The following is a 21,430-nucleotide window of genomic DNA, read 5'->3' as shown; positions in this document are numbered from 1 at the left end:
TGCCTATAAATGAAATAAAAGGTTTTTCAAAATGAAATAAAAGCTTTTCAAAATGAAATAAGAGCATTTCAAAATGAAATAAAAGCTTTTCAAAATGAAATAAAAACATTTCAAATTTCACAGATAATGCTCCAGGAGGAGGGCCCCTGCGGGCCCCGCCCCCTGCTGTCAGCTGACTGCACACCGGAAGTATACTCCTCTGTCATGGTGGACTAAGGCAGAAGAAGACTGAGAGTCGGTGTTTTTTTCGTGTTTGTCGCTTGTTTTAGAGTCCTCTTGGGACCTCAGAGCGCTCGGCCATGGCGCAGTGCGTGCAGTCTGTGCAGGAGCTGGTCCAGGACTCGTTCACGCCGATGGTCGCGGTCCTGTGCAGCGGAGAGGCGGAGCGGGTGAGCCGCAGGAACAGGCTGAGCTTCGCCGAGCTGCTACGGCCCTTCTGCAGGCTAACCTCCGAAGGTACGGCCTCACGGACTGTATCTGACCATAACTAAGAGAGAAACTACTGTAAACACACTCTAGGTTTAAACTTAACTACATATATACCGTAGACTAACTGTAAAATAGGGTTTACGTGAGGCTTTATGACACAGTAAGACTTGGCAACTAACGTATATTCTGTTTTTCGTAATTTGAAGGAAGGAAAAGACCAGTGTTTATACAAAATTATGAGTTATATTGTGATGGTATGTTGTGGGATAAATGCTGTCGAGTTTTACTGAGATGGAGACAGATAAAATGTCTTATTTTTCTGCAGATTTTGGGGTGTGCAGTGGTTTGGTTAACCTTTTTGCTCCTCTTGTCCCTCCTGACCCTTTCAACTCTCTCCTTCTCATTTTCTCCTCCTCCTGTCCCTGTTGTCTCCCTGCCCCTGTTCTCCTCTTGTCCTCCTCCTTACCCTCTCCTTCCCTTGTCATCCTCCTGTTCATGTCCTCCTCTTGTCCCTCTCCTCCTGCTCTCCTCCCTGCTCCTGTCCATCTCATGTCCCTGTCCTCCTCTTATCTTCCTCTCTCTGTCCCTGAACTTTGTTCTTCTTCTCTTGTCCCTGTTCTCCTCCTGCCCTGTCTCTTTCGTACTCCCCATGTCCGCTTCCTGTCCCTTTCCTCGTGTCCCTCTTCTGTCCCTGTCCTCCTGGCCCCCTTGTCCCCTCTAGGTCACATCCGGGACCCAAACAACGCTCTGCTGCAGGTGAAGGGTCTGCGCATCAGTGTGAACACCCTTAGCCCCAGCCTCAAAGCCCCCACCTCATTCCTGAGCCCCGCCCAGCGCTCCACCCTCCACCACATTGTCCTGTCCTCACATCCTCCGGAGGGTGCTCTCAGCAGCATCACTGCAGGGGACTACCAGCTCAGCTTCACAGGTGCAGGTTCACTACACTCTGGTGCTGTTGTCAAGACACTAAAATGTCCAACTCAATTTCGATTCAATACCTATCCCAATACCACAATGATAATAAAAACACTCTTTATTTACACAATAGAATGTAATTTTCAACATAAAATCATAGTATTTTCTTTTATATTACCTTGTGGCCTGAAGGGCTCATTTCTGTCCTGTTAATGTGACCTGTTTTATGGTTATTAATATTAATATTACTGGGCTTATCCTCATGAAACTAAAATTGGTTCAACGTCTTCTCTATCTGCAGAAATAATTTTCTTTTTCAGGGGAGCATAACTCAAATACAAACTTATTGGGCTGAAGTCCTTTAGTCGATTAATCGATTAATGGAGTCTTAGTCAACCAAAATTATTGACTACCGGTAATTATTTAATTTAGATAACAAGGAATTACATAAGGCATATTAAATGCCCTGTGCGACAAAAAAAATTCTTTGGGTGCAGATCCTCATCACATCCCTTGTCCTGTGTCTTCTGTCCTCATTATAAACACATATAGGACACATTTAAATGATTTCTTTAATTGACAACAAAACAAAAAAAGACTTGATTCACCCGCTCTCACCTCGTCGGAGCTGATGCCACTGCACTCATGTTCTGATGCACAGGGCTAACTCATGACTTTAGTTTTGTCTATTTATGAAAAAGGTGAAAAAGGTGAAAAATAAAATTAATCTAGAAGGCAAAAGATGTCAAAGATCACCTATTGAAACCGAAGTGGTCTCCTCTGCACTTTATTATAGTGAACTGTAAAGATCCTTAAAAGCACAGACCTCTCACTCTGACCAGTTTGTGAAGTAATTTATATAATAGCTTTTTATTAACTCATTTTGCTTTAACTTAATGAAAATTAAGTCCTTAATGTTGTTTGATCAAATAAACAACTTTCAGTAGATAAAACTAGTCATTATTGAGATATTATTATATCATGTTCTGGGGCACCTAAATTCTTAGGGGCACCGTCTGGAGCTCTAATAAATACATTGATCCTTGTATTTTTTCTACCTAAATAGTTGGTCTTGCATGAACATCCGTGCAGGTGTAATCTTGTGAATGCAGTTTGGGTCAGATACATAGAGATGTATCTGACTAGTCAACTAATCAATTAGCCGTCATAAGTTTGGAGATTTCTTTCGAAAACTGTGAATCTCCCACAGAATTATATATATAATATAATATATACTTCTGCCCTCTAGCAAAAATTATGATGAATTTTGATTATGACATAATCAAACTCTATAATATGAATGTAAACTTTTACCAGTTCAGTGGGTTGTTAATAATAGGTTAAAGGTACACTTTGTAACCTTTCTGGTGGGGAGGTGCACCACCTGCTTGTTTCATTCCAAAGACGAGAGATGGATACGTTTAATATCATACTGAATAACATTCCTCTTAAAGCAATACCATCTCCATTGAGAGTTGCAGGTGACACCAGAAAAGTTACACAGTGCATCTTTCATACTAATAAAAATACAGGCTATAACAGCGTGAACTGTCTAGATAGGGGATACAATTGTGGTAGGTGTACTGATGTGTCTGTTTGTCTAGGCACCACCCCCTGGTTCGAGGCCTACAGAGAGGCCTTCCTGCAGACCATGCCCTCCTCGGACCATGAGTTCCTCAACCACTACCTGGCCTGTATCCTTTGTGCTCCCAGAGCACTCCCAAAATTCCTCTGTTGTGATCTGTGCTCTCATTTAGTCTACTCCTGCTTTACTTTTTACATTTTTCCTGCCAACACTACTCTTCATTCAAATGCACCTGACAAACGTGAGCCTGGTTAGCTTCTGAAGAGGAAAAGCTAGGGAACAAAAAAAAAAACTCACCAGTGAGTTAAATTTGTCAAGCAGAAAAGGAGTTACTCATTTACACCCACTCATACATACCAGACGTGGTCCTCTACCATCAAACATGACAAAACAGTGTTGTCAGTCACTTCAAATATTTCTGACTCAAACTAGACAAAATAAACTAAACTTTGAACAACATGTCACCGATACCCATGAACGTTCCCAACAAAGACTCACATTCTCCGCAACCTCTGTGCCCTCTATGTCACCTCACACATTTTGTTACTTTTGCACAGTATAAAAATAAACTCGCCATGGTCACACACACCGCATCCAAAATTATCAGTTGCACCTCTCATGGGCAATCAGCTGGGACTCAGACCACCCTGTCCATAGACATTTCTGTCTTTATTATTTGTTATTATTTACCTAACCTGCTGTTATTACCTTGCTACAGTACAATGCATTCATTACATTCTTCTTCTTATTATTATTATTTATCCTATGTCAGTGTCTCTTCTACATCTCTTTCTACCACACACACAAGTGGGTCAGCCACATAAAAGGAAAGGAGCAATATGTTTTGAAAACATTATAAACTTACTTTAGCAAGCTACAAAGCACTTGAGCAGACACAAGACCCAAGAACTAATTCCCCAGGTTTCGTGAGAATTGGATAATGTTGGACCTTTTATGTGTATTATGGGAGGCACTATAGTCACCATTGGTGCTCATTAGTCTGCTCTATCCAGGCTTGGATTTTGCACTGTTGGTTAAAATTTAAGCTCTGTAGGAGGATGCATGTGGCTCTGAGCAGGTATCAAAGAAACAGGAAATAAGGAAAAATTTTTCACAGCGTGCTATACAAAAAACATAATGAATATCTCTAAAAAATGTAAGTTAGTTTCATTAATAAATTTCATATTTAAACGTATGTCAAAGTGGCATCAGAAATTCAATCCAATATGGCCGACTTCCTGTTCATCATAGGACAGTGTGCTTATTCATTTTTAGCTTGTCTTATGGAACTCAATCACTGTCTAGAATTTCGTCAGCCTATGCCAAAATTTTGCCCCTCCCCACTCCCACTCTACGAATTATGGTGTGTTTTGGTTCATGGTTAGTGGGTCTTTTCTTCACCATTGCCTGATATGAGTCACAGTGCCATTCACTTGAATGGGTGGGTTGGATGTCCGTAGAGTAATAAACTATAAAAATTACAGCATGGGTCTAATGATCAGGGGCACATAAAGGGTTTTTCTACAAAATGTGAACCATTTCTGGCAATGTGATTTTAATTAAATTTTTTTTTTTTGTGCTTTCCAGTCCTCTTGGTGGCTCTGTAGCATTTAGCATTAAGTGTGAATTATGTATTTAACCAATGTCAGCCAGTGTGCAAGTGATGTCAATTTCAACTTGGTGGGGCTATGGGGGAAGGGGGGGGGGGTTTACCAGATGCTTGAAGGTGCTATGTTCATCTGTTCAAACATTATATGTGTGTATATACAACATGGAAATGTCCAAGCATCATCCTGCTCAGGAAGGAGTTCTGTGTCCGTGCTTTGGTCTGAAATGTGCATATCAATCCAAGAACAAAAGCAAAAGACCTTGTGAAGATGCTGGCTAAAGATGGTAAGTCTAAGTGTGTCATTATCCACGGTGAAACAAATACTGAAACGTGACTCTACCAGGAAGAAGCCATTACAGTACTCCAAAAGAAACATTAAAAAGTCAGATTACAATTTGCAAATTGAAACTAAAGTTGAACTGTTTGGCCATAATGAGCATTGTTATATTTGGAGGAAAAAGGATGAAGCTTGCAAGCCTGACAACTGTGAAATACGGGGGTGGTAGCATCATGTTGTGGGTTTGTTTTGCTGCAGGACGGACTGGTGCACTTCACAAAATAGGTTGCTTCATGAGGAAAGACCATTATGTGGAAATACCAAAGCAACAGGCCAGGAAGTTAAAGCTTTGGGGCAAATGGACAATGACTTTAAGCATACTGCCAAACTGGTTACAAACCAAGGTAATGTTTTGGAGTGGCCATCTCAAAGCCCTGATTCCCATCCTATTGAAAATGTATAAGCACACCTAAAAACGCATGTGTGAGCAAGGCAGGAGGAATGGGCCAAAATTCCTGCCATCTATTGTGAGAAGTTTGTGGAAGAATATCCAAAATGTTTGACCTGTCATACAGTTTAAAGGCAATGATACCAAATACTTCTGACTTTGCAGGAAGCAATGAAATTGTTCATTATTCTGGCATTTAGCAAATAGAAATAATTTTGGTAATCCTAATTGACCTAAAACAGAAAAAGTCTGATTTCATGTCAGACAGCAAGAAAACTTTTTTCCACCCTTTTTATATAGTGTATGTAAACTTCTGGTTTGAACTGTATGTGGTTTCTTTTGACAGTGTTGGTGAAAAAGAAGTCTATCTGTTAGGTTGCCAAGTGGAGCGTAAAAGCGAAGCTAGTTTTTTTTTCCTCCCCATGGTAATTCCCTCTGGTGCCAGTAAGGGATTGGTAACCCCATTCTTAATGAGGAAATGCTTGACCTGCATAAGGTAGTGTATGCCATCAGTCGATACTTTATTTGTAAAATATGAGAGGTATTCTGGAGCATGTTATAACAACCCAAATAATGTGTGTCCTATAAATACTGTGTCTATAACTGCTGTCGTGACAGCTGTGGCTTGTCATTCTGGCCTTAAAATGTTCGTATAAACTCTACATGATACTGATGTTTAATTTTGCAGTTTTGACTCTAAATCAACATATAAACATTAATAACAGACCAGTCAGGTGCCTTCTTTCCCACATTGGCAACAGATTTGATTGACTGCTATCGCGTCCCATTGCTAAGCACCCGCCCCCTGCCAAAGCAGCTATGCCAGTGTGAATAGGCAAGTACTTTCAATAATAATAATGATCTTGCTCCTGATTGTTTTTTTCATTGCCCAACCAGATTTCCAAATATGGGTCTAGCTGTAACTGCTAGCTGTTGTTAGCTTCATGTGGCTGTAGCCGAAAGCCATGGGTGACATCACACTCCCTCAGTCCACATCTTTATATATCTATATATATCTATATTTATATGTCTATGTCCTTGACCCGCGGCTGCAGGCCTGCTGGTGGTATCCTCCTCTGAGGCTGTCCCCTTTGAGCAGTTTCTCAAGCTGTCCCAGGAGCAGCACCAGGTTCAGCACAGTGGAGAGTACAGTGCCCCCAAGTGGTTCATTCCCAATACGCTCAAGTACTACGTTCTCCTGCACGACGTTAGCCAGGGTGACGACCACAGGTAGGTTATGTCGCCACAATCGATTTTATGACTTAAACTATGAGTGAATGGAGCCCAGATCAGCCCAAGCAAGAGGAGAAACAACTGACTGATGTGGGTATGACCGACTGCACCACTGAAGAAAACTTCAAAATGAGTACCTCCAGATCTAAACCTGGTCTAAAGCAGGACTTTTGCAGGCCTAAATTGGATTACATCATTGCCACAACCCCTATAACCAAGAAACTACTCAAAAGAGGACAAAAAATGCATTTTACTATAAATCAAGCAAATATTGAATTGTAGAGGACCTCACTTATCAAAGTTTGAGAAACACTGCCCTTCTGTATTGCCGAGTGCTTAATCAATCGCTCATTGTAAATATTTATAGTTAGTTATTTTTAAGTAAACGGCAATACTGCTACTTTGTTGAACGTGCTTCAACACAAGAGGAGTTTGGAGTTGAGCCTTGAGCAGGCAGAGTTTTGTTGTGAAAGTCTGTGGATGTGAGGAGTTTCCTGTGTTGCAGAGCAGAGACTGTCTATGAGGACATGAAGCAGAGGTATGGGACTCAAGGCTGCTATCTGCTAAAAATCAACTCACGCACAGAGGGGGTGTCAGAGGAGGAGCAGATCCCAGACCCCTGGAGCCAGTACCTGCACAAGAGCTACTTGCACTCTGTGGTGAGACCCACTATGCAGCAACTGCTCACCATACAAATGTGTGACCATCCTGTGTGACTGTCCCTGTGTGATTGTGCAGGATGGGGACTCCACATCAGCCAGTGTGACAGCCGAGACCCCAGAGCAAGCAGATGCAGGTCAAACATCTGCACATTTATTCCCTCTCTCCACACACACTCCCTTCTATCTCCGCGCACTCCCTTCTATCTCCGCGCACTCCCTTCTATCTCCGCGCACTCCCTTCTATCTCCGCGCACTCCCTTCTATCTCCGCGCACTCCCTTCTATCTCCGTGCACTCCCTCTATCTCCGCTCACTCCCTCCAGCTCCGCACACACCCTCCAGCTCCGCACACACCCTCCAGCTCCGCACACACCCTCCAGCTCCGCACACACCCTCCAGCTCCGCACACACACACACCTTCCCTCTCTCCACACTATGCCTGGGACTATTCAGTAGTTTGGATGCTTTGATCTGTTTCTAGGGGAAATATCTGACAGCCAGAGCCAGGCTCTGGATACAGGGGCCCTCCCACCCCTGAGTGCCTGTGACAGCGGTAGGAGAGCATCAGACAGCACGAGTGGGACACCCGGGGGCCACGGCACTTGCCTCACACTCAATGACCACGACCGCATCAGACAGTTCATCCAGGAGTTCACCTTCAGAGGCCTGCTGCCACACATCGAGAAAAACATCCGCCAGCTCAATGACCAGGTGAGCCTGTCACCTGTGTGCTCTGTACACTTTTATCAGAAATTTAGTTCAGACAAAGAGCATTTAAAGCCAGCTCCTCAGTTCTGTCCCAGAGCGAATAGTGAGAGTGCACTGGTGTAAACAGAATCACGTGACTCTGGGGTTCACTCAGGTGCAGAACAGTGTCACAAAGTACTTCACAGATAAGTATTGATGTGGCATCACATTTTAGGACATTTATCTGTAAATTGGCTTTATTGGTTATATTCTAGAGAGTTTATGCTCTATAACAAGGTATAGCATGCTTACGTGGACTATGGGCACATATCGGCTAGATTTACCCAGTATTTCTCCAAGTGCCCATATTGGCCATCTGCCAACCGATATATTGGTTGGGGCCTACTGTACACCTGTGCTAAGATCCTTCCTGTGTCCACAGCTTGTCTCCAGGAAAGGCCTGAGCCGCTCCCTCTTTACAGCCACTAAGAAGTGGTTTGGTGGAGGCAAGGCCCCTGAGAAAAGCGTTGCTGAGCCCAAGAGCACTTGTGGGCTCCTGTAAGTACTGACTCTATATATTTGATGAACATGGTCCTACAGGCTGCTCCCTCTCCAGCTAATTCTGATTGGTTTGAGAAATCCACAATAATGAAGTGTGTTTCCCTGAATGAGGTACCCCCCGGAGGCCCCTGAGCTGCAGATCCGTAAGATGGCCGATCTGTGCTTCCTGGTGCAGCACTATGAGTTGGCCTACAGCTGCTACCACACAGCCAAGAAGGACTTCTTGTCTGACCAGGCCATGCTGTATGCAGCGGGGGCACTGGTAAACTCATCATCCCCAACTACATCTGTCTGTTCACCTGTCCTGTTTGTCCCTCTGTGTCTCTCTCTTGACCTGTCCACAGTCTCCCTTTGTCCCTCTGTCATCTGTGTCCCCCCTCTGTCTCCCTGTGTTCCCCTGTTGACCTGTCCTGTCTCTCTGTGTCCCTCTGTGCCCCCCTGTCCCCCGTGTCCCCCTGTTGACCTGTGCTGTATCTCCTTGTGTGTACAGGAGATGGCTGCGGTGTCGGCCTTCCTTCAACCTGGTGCTCCCAGACCATACCCAGCGCACTACATGGACACGGCCATTCAGACGTACAAAGACACATGCAGGTGTGTGGGAGGCAGGTGTTTGGGGGGCAGGAGTGTTAGACGTTTGTAATAGTTAATATGGTAAGGTTATGGGTCAGTCTCCAGGTAATGAATGTAAGACATGTAATCTACCTGTGTGTGTCTCTGTGTATGTGTGCACATGTGTATATGTGTGTGCAGGAACATGGTGCTGGCTGAGCGCTGCACGTTGCTCAGTGTGGAGATCCTGAAGAACCAGGGCAAGTATGCAGAGGCTGCCACACTGCTCATCAAGATGACTAGTGAGGTACGGATGTATTCTCTGTTTCACAGTAAAATAAAATATTTACCCTACTTTTCATTTTCAAATTGTCAGTCCTATAGTCATAATATTTGGTAAAAAGCAAAGTTTCCAAGTGCAGGACTAAACCTAGGTTAGCTTGAGCTGCTGGTCTGTGTGTTCCAGGACTCAGACCTGCGCAGTGCTCTGTTGCTGGAGCAGGCGGCTCACTGCTTCATCAACATGAGGATTCCCATGGTGCGCAAGTTTGCCTTCCACATGATCCTGGCCGGGCACCGCTTCAGTAAGGCTGGACAGGTGAGCTCAGACCCTGCTCAGGGTACACCAGTGCTAGGGTGGGGTGCACTGCATGGATCAGATATTAACTCCTAATTTCAGATACTGCACAGTGCAGGACTTTATAATGATGCTCTGAAAAATTAAAAGTAAATTGGATAGCCTTATTTCCACTGGTTTGCTTTGGAGTGGAATGGTATGGGCCGCAAGTGTCTCCACTGTCTAAAGTTCAATTCAATTCAATTTATTTTTGTAAAGCCCAAAATCACAACAACAGTTGCCTCTTAGGGCTGAACATGATAATTGATTTAAAAAATGGAAAGTTAGAAAATCAACAATGAAACAGACAAGCAAATTAATCAACAGAAAACAAGCAAATTAATAACTGTCCAAGAACATCCCCTGTCCTTAGACCTCCCATTCTCGGCAAGGAAAAACTAAAAAAAAAACAGTGGGGAAAAGAGAAACCTTGAGGAGAACCACAGCAAAGGAGAGATCCACTCCCATAGACGGGCAGGCTGCAGATGTGTCCAGGACTAAAGTGCATTCATTTGCAGATAGAGTTCAAGTCTGTAGGGCCAGAGCCCACTGAACTAAGGACAGAAGGAGGCTTATCCACAGTAGGGTGGGGGCCATCCTAGCCAGGTGTTGGGTCATCCATCCAGGTAAGGGAAGGGAGGGTCTGGGTCCATGGAACATGATTAGGGTACAGAAGGGGATCTAGGGAACAGCCATCACTGGGTGGTCAGCGGCCAGGCATCTGAAACAGTTGCACTTCCCAAAGGGGAGTTTGACAGGGAACAGAGAAAAGCAAAGAACGAACTCTAGGTGAACTGAATAGTGATTGCTGTTGACAGGTAAAATAGGAGGAAACTGAGGATAGTGCTCAGGTTACCATACTTCCCCCAAACTAGTACCTATTAGATAAGTAGGATTTAAACCAGTTAAGGACTGCCCTTCTGACACCCATATCACATTCTAACCTCTGTAGTAGAATGTTGTGGTTGATGGTGTCATACGCTTCTCTGAAGTTCAACAGAACTTTGTGACTTTAAGTAGTGCAGTTTCTGTGCAGTGGTGAGCCCTGAATCCCGATTGAAAAACTTCAAATGAATTATTAGCCTGTAGGTGGTGACAAAGCGGCTTAACTACAACTTTGTCAAGGATTTTTGAGAGAAAGGGAAGATTAGAGATGGGTCTAAAATTGGCTAAAAGATCAAGTTCAAGATTCGTTTTTTCAGAAGCGGTTTAATTACTGCATATTTGAAGGACTGGGGGACATTTTCTAAGGAGGTATTTATTATATTAAGGATAGGATCTACAATTAGAGGGAGGATTTCTTTGAGGAGTCTGGTTGCAATAGGGTCTAACATACAAGTTGATGTTTGAGGACGGCTGAAGTCATCTGCTTGGTCGACAGCTGTAAACCTGTCTATTATCACTGGTGGATTTATGTGGGATACTAGTTTTACAGCCTGGGCTTGCTCAGTACTAACTGTAGCGGCCAGCGGCCCTGTGCCACCAGCTACTAGACTGACAGAGACACAGAGTACTGTGGGGCAGTACTTTTAAACATGCTCCAGGTGGGGCCGTTTTCAAAATATCTTAAACTGATACTCCATGGTTCTAAAAATGCAGTTGTATGGATGTTGCTGTGAGTCATTTTGAAGCTGGCCATATCCCCTCTGTGTGTATGCCTGTTCAGAGGAGGCATGCTCTGCGCTGCTACTGCCACGCCATGCAAGTGTACCAGGGCCGTGGCTGGTCTCTGGCCGAGGACCACATCAATTTCACCATTGGACGGCAATCCTTCACACTGCAGCGAGCCGACAGAGCCGTAGAGGCCTTCAAAGTTATCCTGGAGAAGGAGAGCCAGCAGACAGCCACACAGCAAGGGGCCTTCCTCCGGGAGTACCTCTACGTTTTCAAGGCAAGTTCGTACACAATGAGCCTGGGCCCAGCAGCAGTGAATGTATAACTCTTACAGATATGACGCAAGTATAGTGTTAGCAGATACTGGTGTGCTCTCTTGTGTAGCTCAGTGCTGTCTGTATTCAGCAGAGTGGTGTGGGGGGCACGGAGACTTGCTCTGACCTACCCCTGCCCTGCATCCAGAGCTCTGCCACCAGGGTGTACTTCGGCCCCGAGCGCTGCCCTGCAGAAGGTCAGATCTACATTTGTCCATAGTAGTGTCTGCTCTGATGCCAGTCTGCCCTCATGCTTTCTCTGTACCAGTCTGCCCTCATGCTTTCTCAGTGCTGATCTCTCTAGGCTGTTACTCTCCACATGAGGGTCCTCCTGCTGCAAATTTAAACGTGCGATTATACCACAATCATCAGCTGTGTGCATGTGTGTGCAGGAGAGAAACAGGCGGCCACACACGTGTCTCTGGATCAGGAGTATGACCAGGCCAACGCCGCCATGTGGTGTCAGCTGGAACTACAACTGGTATCTGCTGCTAACCGTGGGATCGCTCCTGTAGCTTTTCAACCCACTCAGTACTGCCTACACAGCCAGACTGACAACCTGCGGCGCCCCCTGGCTGTGCTTCAAGGTCAGTTCTCACACAGAGCATGTCATTACTACATGACTCGACCCTCAGACTACATGTGCAAGTGCAGAGCCCTCAGACTACCTGAGTGTGAGTGCAGAGCCCTCAGAGTATAGTGGGGCAAAAAAGTATTTTGTCAGCCACCAATTGTGCCAGTTCTCCCACTTTAAAAGATGAGAGGCCTGTAATTTTCATTATAGGTACACTTCAACTATGAGACAGAACGAGAAAAAAAAATCCAGAAAATCATATTGTCTGATTTTTAAAGAATTTATTTGCAAATTATGGTGGAAAATACGTATTTGGTCAGTAACAAAAGTTCATCTCAATACTTTGTTATATACCCTTTGTTGGCAATGACAGAGGTCTGGCTAGGCCATTTCAGTACCTTGAAATGCTTCTTACGAAGCCACTCCTTCGTTGCCTGGGCTGTGTGTTTGGGATCATTGTGATGCTGAAAGACCCAGTCACGTTTCATCTTCAATGGCCTTGCTGATGGAAGGAGGTTTTCACTCAAAATCTCACGATACATGGCCCCATTCATTTGACCTTGTCCCTTTGCAGAAAAACAGACCCAAATCATGATGTTTCCACCCCCCTGCTTCACAGTAGGTATGGTGTTCTTTGGATGCAACTCAGCATTTTTTCTCCTCCAAATACGACAAGTTGAGTTTTTACAGGTTCTATTTTGGTTTCATCTGACCATATGACATTCTTCCAGTCCTCTTCTGGATCATCCAAATACTCTCTAGCAAACTTCAAATGAGCCTGGACATGTACTGGTTTAAGCAGGGGGACACGTAGGATTTGAGTCCCTGGCGGCATAGTGTGTTACTGATGTTACTTTGTTACTTTGGTCCCAGCTCTCTGCAGGAACATTCATTAGGTCTCCCCGTGTGGTTCTGGGATTTTTGCTCACCGTTCTTGTGATCATTTTGAGCCCACGGAGTAAGATCTTGCGTGGAGCCCCAGATCGAGGCAGATTATCAGTGGTCTTGTGTTTCTTCCATTTTCTAATAATTGCTCCCACAGTTGATTTCTTCACACCCAGCTGCTTACCTATTGCAGATTCAGTCTTCCCAGCCTGGTGCAGGTCTACAGTTTTTTTTATGGTATCCTTTGACAGCTCTTTCGTCTTGGCCATAGTGGAGTTTGACTGTTTGAGGTTGTGGACAGGTGTCTCTTATACTGATAACGAGTTCAAACAGGTGCCATTAATACAGGTAACGGGTGGAGGACAGAGGAGCCTCTTAAAGAAGTCTGTGAGAGCCAGAAGTCTTGCTTGTTTGTAGGTGACCAAATATTTATTTTACCGAGGAATTTACCAATTAATTAATTAAAAATCTTACAATGTGATTTCCTGGATACTTTCTCCCCATTCTCATGGTTGAAGTGTACCTATGATGAAAATTACAGGCCTCTCTTATCTTTTTAAATGGGAGAACTTGCACAATTTGTTACTGACTAAATACTTTTTTGCCCCACTATACATGTGTGAGTGCAGAGCCCTCAGATTATATGTGCAAGTGCAGAGCTCTCAGACTACATGTGTGTGTGTGCACGTGCATGCAGAGCCCTTAGACTATGTGTGTGTGCACATGCAGAGCCCTTAGACTACATGCGTGTGTGTTTGTGTGTGTGCAGAGCCCTCAGACTACATGAGTCCGAGTGCAGAGCCCTCAGACTACATGAGTGTGTGTGCAGAACCCTCAGACTACATTTGTGAGTGGCGAGCCCTCAGACTACATTTGTGTGCGTGCAGAGCCCATCATCGTGGAGGTGGTCCTGAGGAACCCCCTGAAGGTGGCGCTGTCTCTGTCCAAGCTCACACTCCTCTGGAGGTTCACTGCAGATGGAGACTGCACAGAGCTGTCCAACGAGAACGCTCCTGCAGCTCTGGTACGCAAAGATAAAGGTTTAATTTACATATGCTGTCCAGATCATCAAAATACATAAACCTTGGGTTCGTCCAGATCTGGTTATTTTTGCACAAGTTGAAGGGATTTTTATACAAATAGATATACATGTCATCATTGGCTTTTTTGTTCAGTATGATGTGTGGAGTATGTGTACAGAATTTCAGTGGTCAAAATTTTTTCATCTCAGTTAAGCAAAACCCATGTTTTTCTATGACAAATCATGGATGTTACCATGGCAACAAGATTGCAAATAGAGGTATGTTCTATTGGGCTTTTTGGCAGTATGGCAATATGAATCTCTATGACAAATGTCTTTGACGAACACATTTGTTTGGGTCTCATTCAAAAGTTCAAGGCGGTGCTGTGGAGCAATGTCATGCCTCAGCTATGCAATTTGTGTATCATTGCGTGCAGATTGTCATTTTGTAGAAAATGTATATTCATGCCGAGCGAGACTCCGAATGTCTGAGTTACACAATATGCTTCAAATAATGGCTTTTTTGTTTGCAGGTGAACCACACCCACAATTTATGACAGGTTTAGTTAATTTTGACAAATTTTGAATTTTTTTCAATGAAAATCCATGATGTAAAAAATTCAAATGTGAGAGTTAAAATTTGTCAGAAATTTGGCTCCAATCATAATGGCAGACTTCCTGTAGGGTTGAGGGAGGGGACATGAGCTATTGTTGTACCAAATTTAATTTGTCTATGATGAAAAGGTCTCTCATTGCCGTAATGTATTTTGAATTTGGGTGAAACAAAATTTACTTTTTGTTAATGTTGAAGTGGTCAAAAATGCCCTCAATCCGGCCATAAAAATAAATAATAATAATGGAAATTTTTGTTCCACCCATTATTTTTTCCTAAACCATAAAAGCTAGAGTCATGTGACTTTCTCACATCGTGCCCCATCACAAATAAGGCCCCTTTGAATTTTTTCACAAGCCCATCACAAGCCCATGACAAACAGATTCTTACATGAATTTGGCAATAGTGCCATGATTTGCATATCATTGCGTTCAGCTCACAAATCTGCATAAATGCTGTATTGCCTTTTTTGCAAACAATGTGTGAAAGAGAATTTTTATTTTTTTATTTTATTTTTTTTCAAAAATTGCAATTTTGTTGAAAATTCACCATGACCACAACCAAAGACATATTCAAAATGTAATTGATAATTTTTAATTGCACATAGGTTTTGCACGTTTTGGCCAAATTTGAAGTGTCTGCAATGAAAACTGTGTGAGGAGATGTCCTGAATGCGAGGGTGTGTGCTTTTGTCTTTCTCGGATATGATCAACATGGTCAGCTTCCTGTACGGTTTAGGGCGGGGCCTTAATATCATTTTTGTCTACAATGACATTTTTCTGGGCCGGGCTTTTTTTTTAGGGTCTTCACTCAAAATTAGAGCTCACTTCAATACCACTTAATTATCTATACATTGTTTATCACTTGTTTTTTGCAGTTTCCCTCAGAATTGTACAAATACCCAAGTGTAAGGCAGACAAGTCGCTGGCTTGCCCTTCTCGCACATTCGCACTCGGACCCTAATTTAACAGCACAGTTTATCCTGATGCATTTAGAAAATACTTTTCATTCTAATGCGTAGAGGTTTGGGTCCACACTGTTGCCTCATTGATATGCATGAAACCAAAAGGAACAGTATCTCTTTACCCCATTGCTCCTCATCCTAACATTGTCCTGCCCTGGCAGGCAGAGGAGGTGATGACCAATGAGGTGATCGTGGACTTTGCCCTGGCCCCAGAGGAGACCAAAGTGGTGAGTGAGACAGTGGAGAAGGTGGAGACAGCGTGGAGGTGGTCTGGACACTTCTCACACTCTACTGACCATGTTCTTGTGTTCCAGGCTCGTCTGAAGCTGGTGCCTCGGAGGACAGGGCAGCTCAGTGTGACAGGGCTGGGCTATAGTCTGTCTGCAGCAGGGGACTCTGCGGAAGGTACTGACGCTCACTATGTTTACACTGTCTATGAAATGCCTAGAGCTTTGCATGCTAAGAAGAGCAGTTAACATACATAACCATACTTTTGCTAATGTACATATAATAATGCTGCATTTGTACTTTGACTTGTAATTTCAAATGAAGCACAAGCTGGTCTGGAGGTCTGGTCTAGTATTTTTTTGGCTTGTTCAGTGAACTGTTCTAATAGGAGTAGGGCATAAGTGCAGTGTTGTGGACATACTGATGAACCTGCCAGCGATGCTGTGTGCAGGGGACATGCTGGTGGTGCGGGGCAGACAGGAGCTGAAAATCCAGGGCCCACGCCTGAACCAGACCAAAGAGGACAAGATGTCTGTGCGACATGGGAGAGACGAGAGGCTTCACCCCATCATTGTTGCCCCCATGCCTTTACTGGAGGTGAGTGTGCTGTTGCTCTCTAGGCTTGTAGGAGGCACTCTGAGGCAGAGCATGATGCTGACTGTTGTGTACCTCAGGTGTTCTTCCTGCAGTTTCCGTCAGCGCTGCTCTGTGGAGAGATCCGGAAGGCCTACATTGAGTTCTGTAACATGAGCTCCGTGGGCCTGTGCGGCCTCAGGGTGGTGTCCACTCACCCTACCTTCTTCACCTTCGGCTCTGTCGGCAGCAGCCCTCTGACCCCAGTGACCCCTGGCTCTGCTGAAAACTGCTCTGCCTACAAGACTGTGACCGGGAAGCCCCAACACCCACATGTGCTGGTGTCAGCACGGGACTTCCTCCAACCCTCCTCGGTTATCTCCATCCCTATCGAGGGAGGCGTGCTCAGGCCTGGGGAGTCCATGCAGCTGCCCCTGTGGCTCCGGGGCCCTGATAAAGAAGGAGTGCACGAAATCAACTTCCTGTTCTACTATGAGAGCACAGAGAAGGGAGGCAAGATCAGGTAAGCCAACTGCTTCTCTGTGAAAGCGGGACAGTATTTTTATACCATTATCATATAGTTAAAGTTTAAGACCACTTACCAGCTGTTGACACTGTTGTCCTCAGCCACAGAGTACTACGCCACACTGTCTTCATCTGCTCCAGCCGCTCCCTCAGTGTGACTGCCTCCGCTTGCCGCACCCCCGGCCCTGCCCTGCCCATCCCTCACCAGCCTGCCACTGTCGAGCTCACCCATCATCAGCCTGACCCAGTCCAGCCTATGCCCAGTGGAACACTGGTGTTTGTGGATGTTGAGAACATCAACCTGGTGAGCTGGTGTGCATATGCCTGTATGCGCGTGTATCTGTGCATCTGACATTGTGCTTTGTTCCAGAGTGAAGCTGGGGTTAGGGAGTTCCACATTGTCCAAGTCTCGAGCTGTGGTCAGCGCTGGTGCCTGCAGACCTGCATCAACCCCTCCCATCAGAAAGGTCTGCTCTCTACTTACTGTCTATATGTATGAGTGTGAATGACTGTACTGACCTCTGTGTATGACCCTGACCTTTGGCCTGTGTTTCTGATGGTGATAGAGTGGCGCCTCAGCAGCAGAGAGAGGGCCAAGCTGTGCTTCACGGCGGTACAGTGCAGAGTTCCTCCCGGTACAACCTCACACATTTGTATGCGCATTATCACACACACATGTACGCGCAGTACTCAAGGTCACTCTTCTCTCTGTCTTTGTGTCTCCTAGATGCCACTGAGAAATTCACTTTTGCAGATCTCAACCTGGCCAATGAAAGGGTAAAATTTATTTTGCCTGAGTTTGTTTCAAAACCTGGAGTACACATCACTAGGGGCCCCAAAGCCTCCATACGCACAAAAGGAGTTCAGAAATGTGCGCAGCTCGTCAACAAAAAAACAACACGAAAGTGAATCATTGTGCAGCTTCATGCAAAGTTTGTATGTTGTATGCATTTTTCAGAGACACAGTTCAAGGCGCGGAGAGCAGTGAGGAGCTCTGAAGGAAGAGTGTTTGAGGAAGTCTTGTTTGGTGGAAGTTTGAAACTGTTCATTTTGACTATTTTCCCAGAAAAGAATATCATAATTATCATCCCCCCATGGACCACAGTGCTGACATGTCCTTCAAGCACTAAAACTTGTGTGCACAGCTAAATGATAATTAATCAGCCCTCTTCCGTATGTGTCTCAAGCTCTTATAGGCTCTCCAAAACATCAGTTTCTATAAAGCACTTATTTTGACAGGGATTGAGTCAGTGGGCTTCAGCCGTTCGCCATCACGTCAGGGTTACCCATTGAATTCCATTCATTTTAGAAGTTATAAATATGGCCTACAGGCAGCATGGGTGCTTGGATACAGCTTTTCATGCCGGGGGCAACTGAGAAGATGAGCACTTCAGCGCTCATCATTCACCATCACATCGGGGTCATACATTGATGTCCATTCATTTTAGCAGGTCCAGGCCTCATTTATAAAAGAGCCATGGGATGGAACCTCTTGTCTTAGAGGCTAGAGCTAGAGGCTGCCCCACACACTGCACCAAACCAATGGGACATGCACAATGCACATACAGTGTTAGGTAGGGATTTGAAAAAATGTATCTTAAGTCTTAGCCATCATCCCACTGTGTGTCTGTGGTGTTGTGTGCAGGTGGTCAGCTCAGCCACTCCCTGTGGAGACTTTTTCTTCCGCTGCTGTGAGACCAAGAGTGAAGGACCCACTGAGCACTCTCCTACTGACCTGGACCTGCACATCATCGTCATCTGGAAGGTAAGGACTAGAGGAGGGGGCAGAGAGGTGAGAGTGGGCGCAGGGGAGAGAGTGGGCGCAGGGGAGCGAGCAGTCAGAGGAGAGAGCAGTGCATATACAAAAATTCCAGCTGTGATGTTTGGAGCCTTTGCTCTGACCCTGGTGTTTGTCCACAGGCTTTTGTGGTGGAGGACAACAAGCAGCTGATCCTGGAGGGACAGCTCCATGTGGCCCTGCAGGACATAGGCCAGAAGTCCCCCGAGCCACACAACGTATGCATCTCACACACATGCTGGCTTTCATATTTTTTGGGGGACATGCCATTGGTTATTAACCATAGTCACTATCTAACCTTGATCTAAATTTAACCCATATCTGAACTATAAACCATGCTGTTGATCAAAAGAAAAAGGTGCAGAGTTTAGTCCCGACAGTGTGATAAATACAAATACACATGGCATTAGCCAAAAACCATGGGCTGTGTTTCTGAGCTGCCCATGGAGATGCTGTATGTACATGTTCTCATGGCATGTGTTTCAGCTGGACACTGCAGACATGATGCTGCTCAGGTTCCGCTCGGAGCCGGCCCCTCCTCCTGCAGCCCCCAAACTGGACTTCAGTGAGCTGGTCCGGACCAACCTAAGCTATCCTGAGAGCCACAGTCATGCCTTCGGTTCTAGCAGGTCATTGCCAAAAAAAATTGATTACATTTTACCATGATTGAAACATGTAACTGTTTTTCTCCTCTAAGCGCCTACTTATTATCAATAGTTAAGCAGTTGGTCACAACTTATTTCAATTCAGCAAGACAGGAGCTTCAACAGGAGCTTGGTCTATCGCCCCCTAACTGTGCGTGTGTCCACAGCATGTGCGTGGTGTGTGTGAGCCTGACACTCACCAACATGTCTGTGAGCGTGGCTCACGTCAGTGTGGAGCTGCAGCACCGAGCCTCTGGGTGAGAAATCCTCTTTCTTTTTGGAGACTGGGGTGAGACTGGGGTGAGACTGGGGTGAGACTGGGGTGAGACTGGGGTGAGACTGGGGTGAGACTGGGGTGAGACTGGGGTGAGACTGGGGTGAGACTGGGGTGAAATGGATGAACAACTTTTGAATAGTTGTCATAGTTGATGTTTACTAAATAAACACTCCAAATGGGAAATGTGTCAAAATCAAATCACTGTTTTCTTAGAGCTTTTTAGTGAGTGTAAAATGTTTATATTTTGTATTTCCTACAGCTATCTGAGTCTTTCAATCTGCCTGTCACTCACTCAGAGCATGACAGACGCTGACCATTCTAAACAGCATGTACCTGAGTTGCAAGATTAATCACAGTCAAATCAAAATCACAGTTTGAATGATGGCAGTGAGCAAACTACTAACTACTAAGACTGCATTATTTAAGTAAATGTCTGTGTAATCCCTCAGTCCTCCAGGTCTAATCCATAGCCAACTGCGCAAATCGTTGTAGGAGTGAAGACATTTTGCTGCTCATCCAAGCCTCTTCAGTGCTGGTCAGACTGCTGGTGGACACTGCCTTATATCTCATATGATATAATGACATAAGGCAGTGACCACCAGCAATGACCAGAACTGAAGCGACTTGGATGAGCAGAGAAACATCTTCACTCCAACGATTTGTCCAGTTGACAGATTTAAACTTCGTCTTTTGCTATTAAAAATACAATCTTCTACATTTTTTTTTTTTTTTTATGGGAAAACAACTGCTAACCCTTTAGTTTAGATCTCTACAAACATGTTCTGAAATGCATGAGAAACACTGACCCAGATTGGTACATGAAAGTTTACCCAGCCCTTAATAAGTGTTTCTGGTGTTTTGTGGCAGTGAGGTGGCTGACCAGTGCACCCTGTTCTCCTGGGTGGGGAAGAGCCTGTACCGTGTGGTGCTGGGGCCAGAGGAGGTGCGCTGTCTGCCCCTGCGTGCGTGCTTCTACAGCGCCGGAGTGTACGACCTGAGCAGCTGTAGAGTCCTGGTCAGACCGGCGCAGTCAGATGCCCTTCCAGAGAGCATCCACAGCTACGGCCCCGCGCTCATTGTCATAAACAACGCCTGACCGCTAGTTGATGGTGCAGGAGTGACACTACACCAGACTGACCCCTATTCTACAGTATAACTAAAGCACATGCAGCTGGTCACCACAACTAGGGATCTCGTGACAGATTGTTTTCCTGTTTACACCGAAGCCCTTTTCAGGATCCCCTTCACATTGCTAATGCACTTCCCAGATAGAATGTGGAGTAGCATGTGCAGGAGCAGGGCGTAGTGTGAAGCAGAAGAGGTTTGGGTTGGTGCTTTGTTCTCCCTTTGTAGACCTGGTGGAGTGGTGTGTCTGCAGCACTGACTGGACTAACTACAGACTCATGTCTCAAACGCTTTTTTTCGGATTTTGCATATTGCACCATTGTTTGCTTGTAATTTATATTCTGGGATCAAAATTAATTATCTGGACATTGTTATTAAGCACATTAAACATTTCTGTCAATCTTCTCATTGTGTGCTCAATCAGCAGTGATTCAAGCATAAAGGGCAAGCTTTGTTTCCTTCCCTCATTTGAGGACACAGATCTGAAGTATAAAACTTAAAAAGATTTTAATTTTAAAACAGGCGCAGTTATTGGCCTGTGGACCCCTTGTTTTCCTGGCTTCACTTCAAACACCAAGAATCAAACTCAAGTGTACTATAGTCTATACCCTGGAGTCATGATTACAGATTTCACAGAATCATTTTTCAGGTACACAACCAACTACCTGCCTAAATATGACCAGTTTATAATTGGTGCACGATTAA

At 44.8% G+C, this 21,430-nt stretch overlaps 1 protein-coding gene across 1 annotated transcript; it reads left to right on the top strand.

The window, feature by feature from the left end:
* Positions 1–194: 194 nt before the first annotated feature.
* Positions 195–21,129, top strand: trappc8 (trafficking protein particle complex subunit 8). The gene is made up of 29 exons (XM_033964824.2): positions 195–456; positions 1,151–1,357; positions 2,949–3,038; positions 6,319–6,493; positions 7,002–7,155; positions 7,235–7,292; positions 7,639–7,868; positions 8,287–8,402; positions 8,517–8,667; positions 8,896–8,996; positions 9,156–9,261; positions 9,421–9,552; positions 11,237–11,461; positions 11,593–11,695; positions 11,891–12,085; positions 13,845–13,981; positions 15,717–15,782; positions 15,870–15,960; positions 16,235–16,380; positions 16,458–16,879; positions 16,984–17,185; positions 17,252–17,348; positions 17,448–17,516; positions 17,609–17,658; positions 18,527–18,646; positions 18,802–18,897; positions 19,166–19,308; positions 19,491–19,580; positions 20,468–21,129. Exons 1-29 carry the CDS (start codon positions 300–302, stop codon positions 20,694–20,696), a joined length of 4,158 nt encoding a protein of 1,385 aa, XP_033820715.1. The 5' UTR covers positions 195–299; the 3' UTR covers positions 20,697–21,129.
* Positions 21,130–21,430: the final 301 nt, after the last annotated feature.

This window comes from Periophthalmus magnuspinnatus, chromosome 4, assembly GCF_009829125.3.
Source record: "Periophthalmus magnuspinnatus isolate fPerMag1 chromosome 4, fPerMag1.2.pri, whole genome shotgun sequence".
Lineage (NCBI taxonomy): Eukaryota > Metazoa > Chordata > Actinopteri > Gobiiformes > Gobiidae > Periophthalmus > Periophthalmus magnuspinnatus.
Note: the sequence above shows the minus strand (reverse complement) of the source record. Positions and strands in the feature narration are given on the sequence as shown.

Bases quoted from the DNA above. Each gene is read 5' to 3' on its own strand.
- trappc8 (XM_033964824.2), top strand. From the start codon at position 300: ATGGCGCAGTGCGTGCAGTCTGTGCAGGAGCTGGTCCAGGACTCGTTC. The intron at 3,039-6,318 runs GTATCCTTTGTG...CCGCGGCTGCAG, and splicing joins CCTCAACCACTACCTGGCCT to GCCTGCTGGTGGTATCCTCC. The intron at 15,783-15,869 runs GTGAGTGAGACA...CTTGTGTTCCAG, and splicing joins CCCCAGAGGAGACCAAAGTG to GCTCGTCTGAAGCTGGTGCC.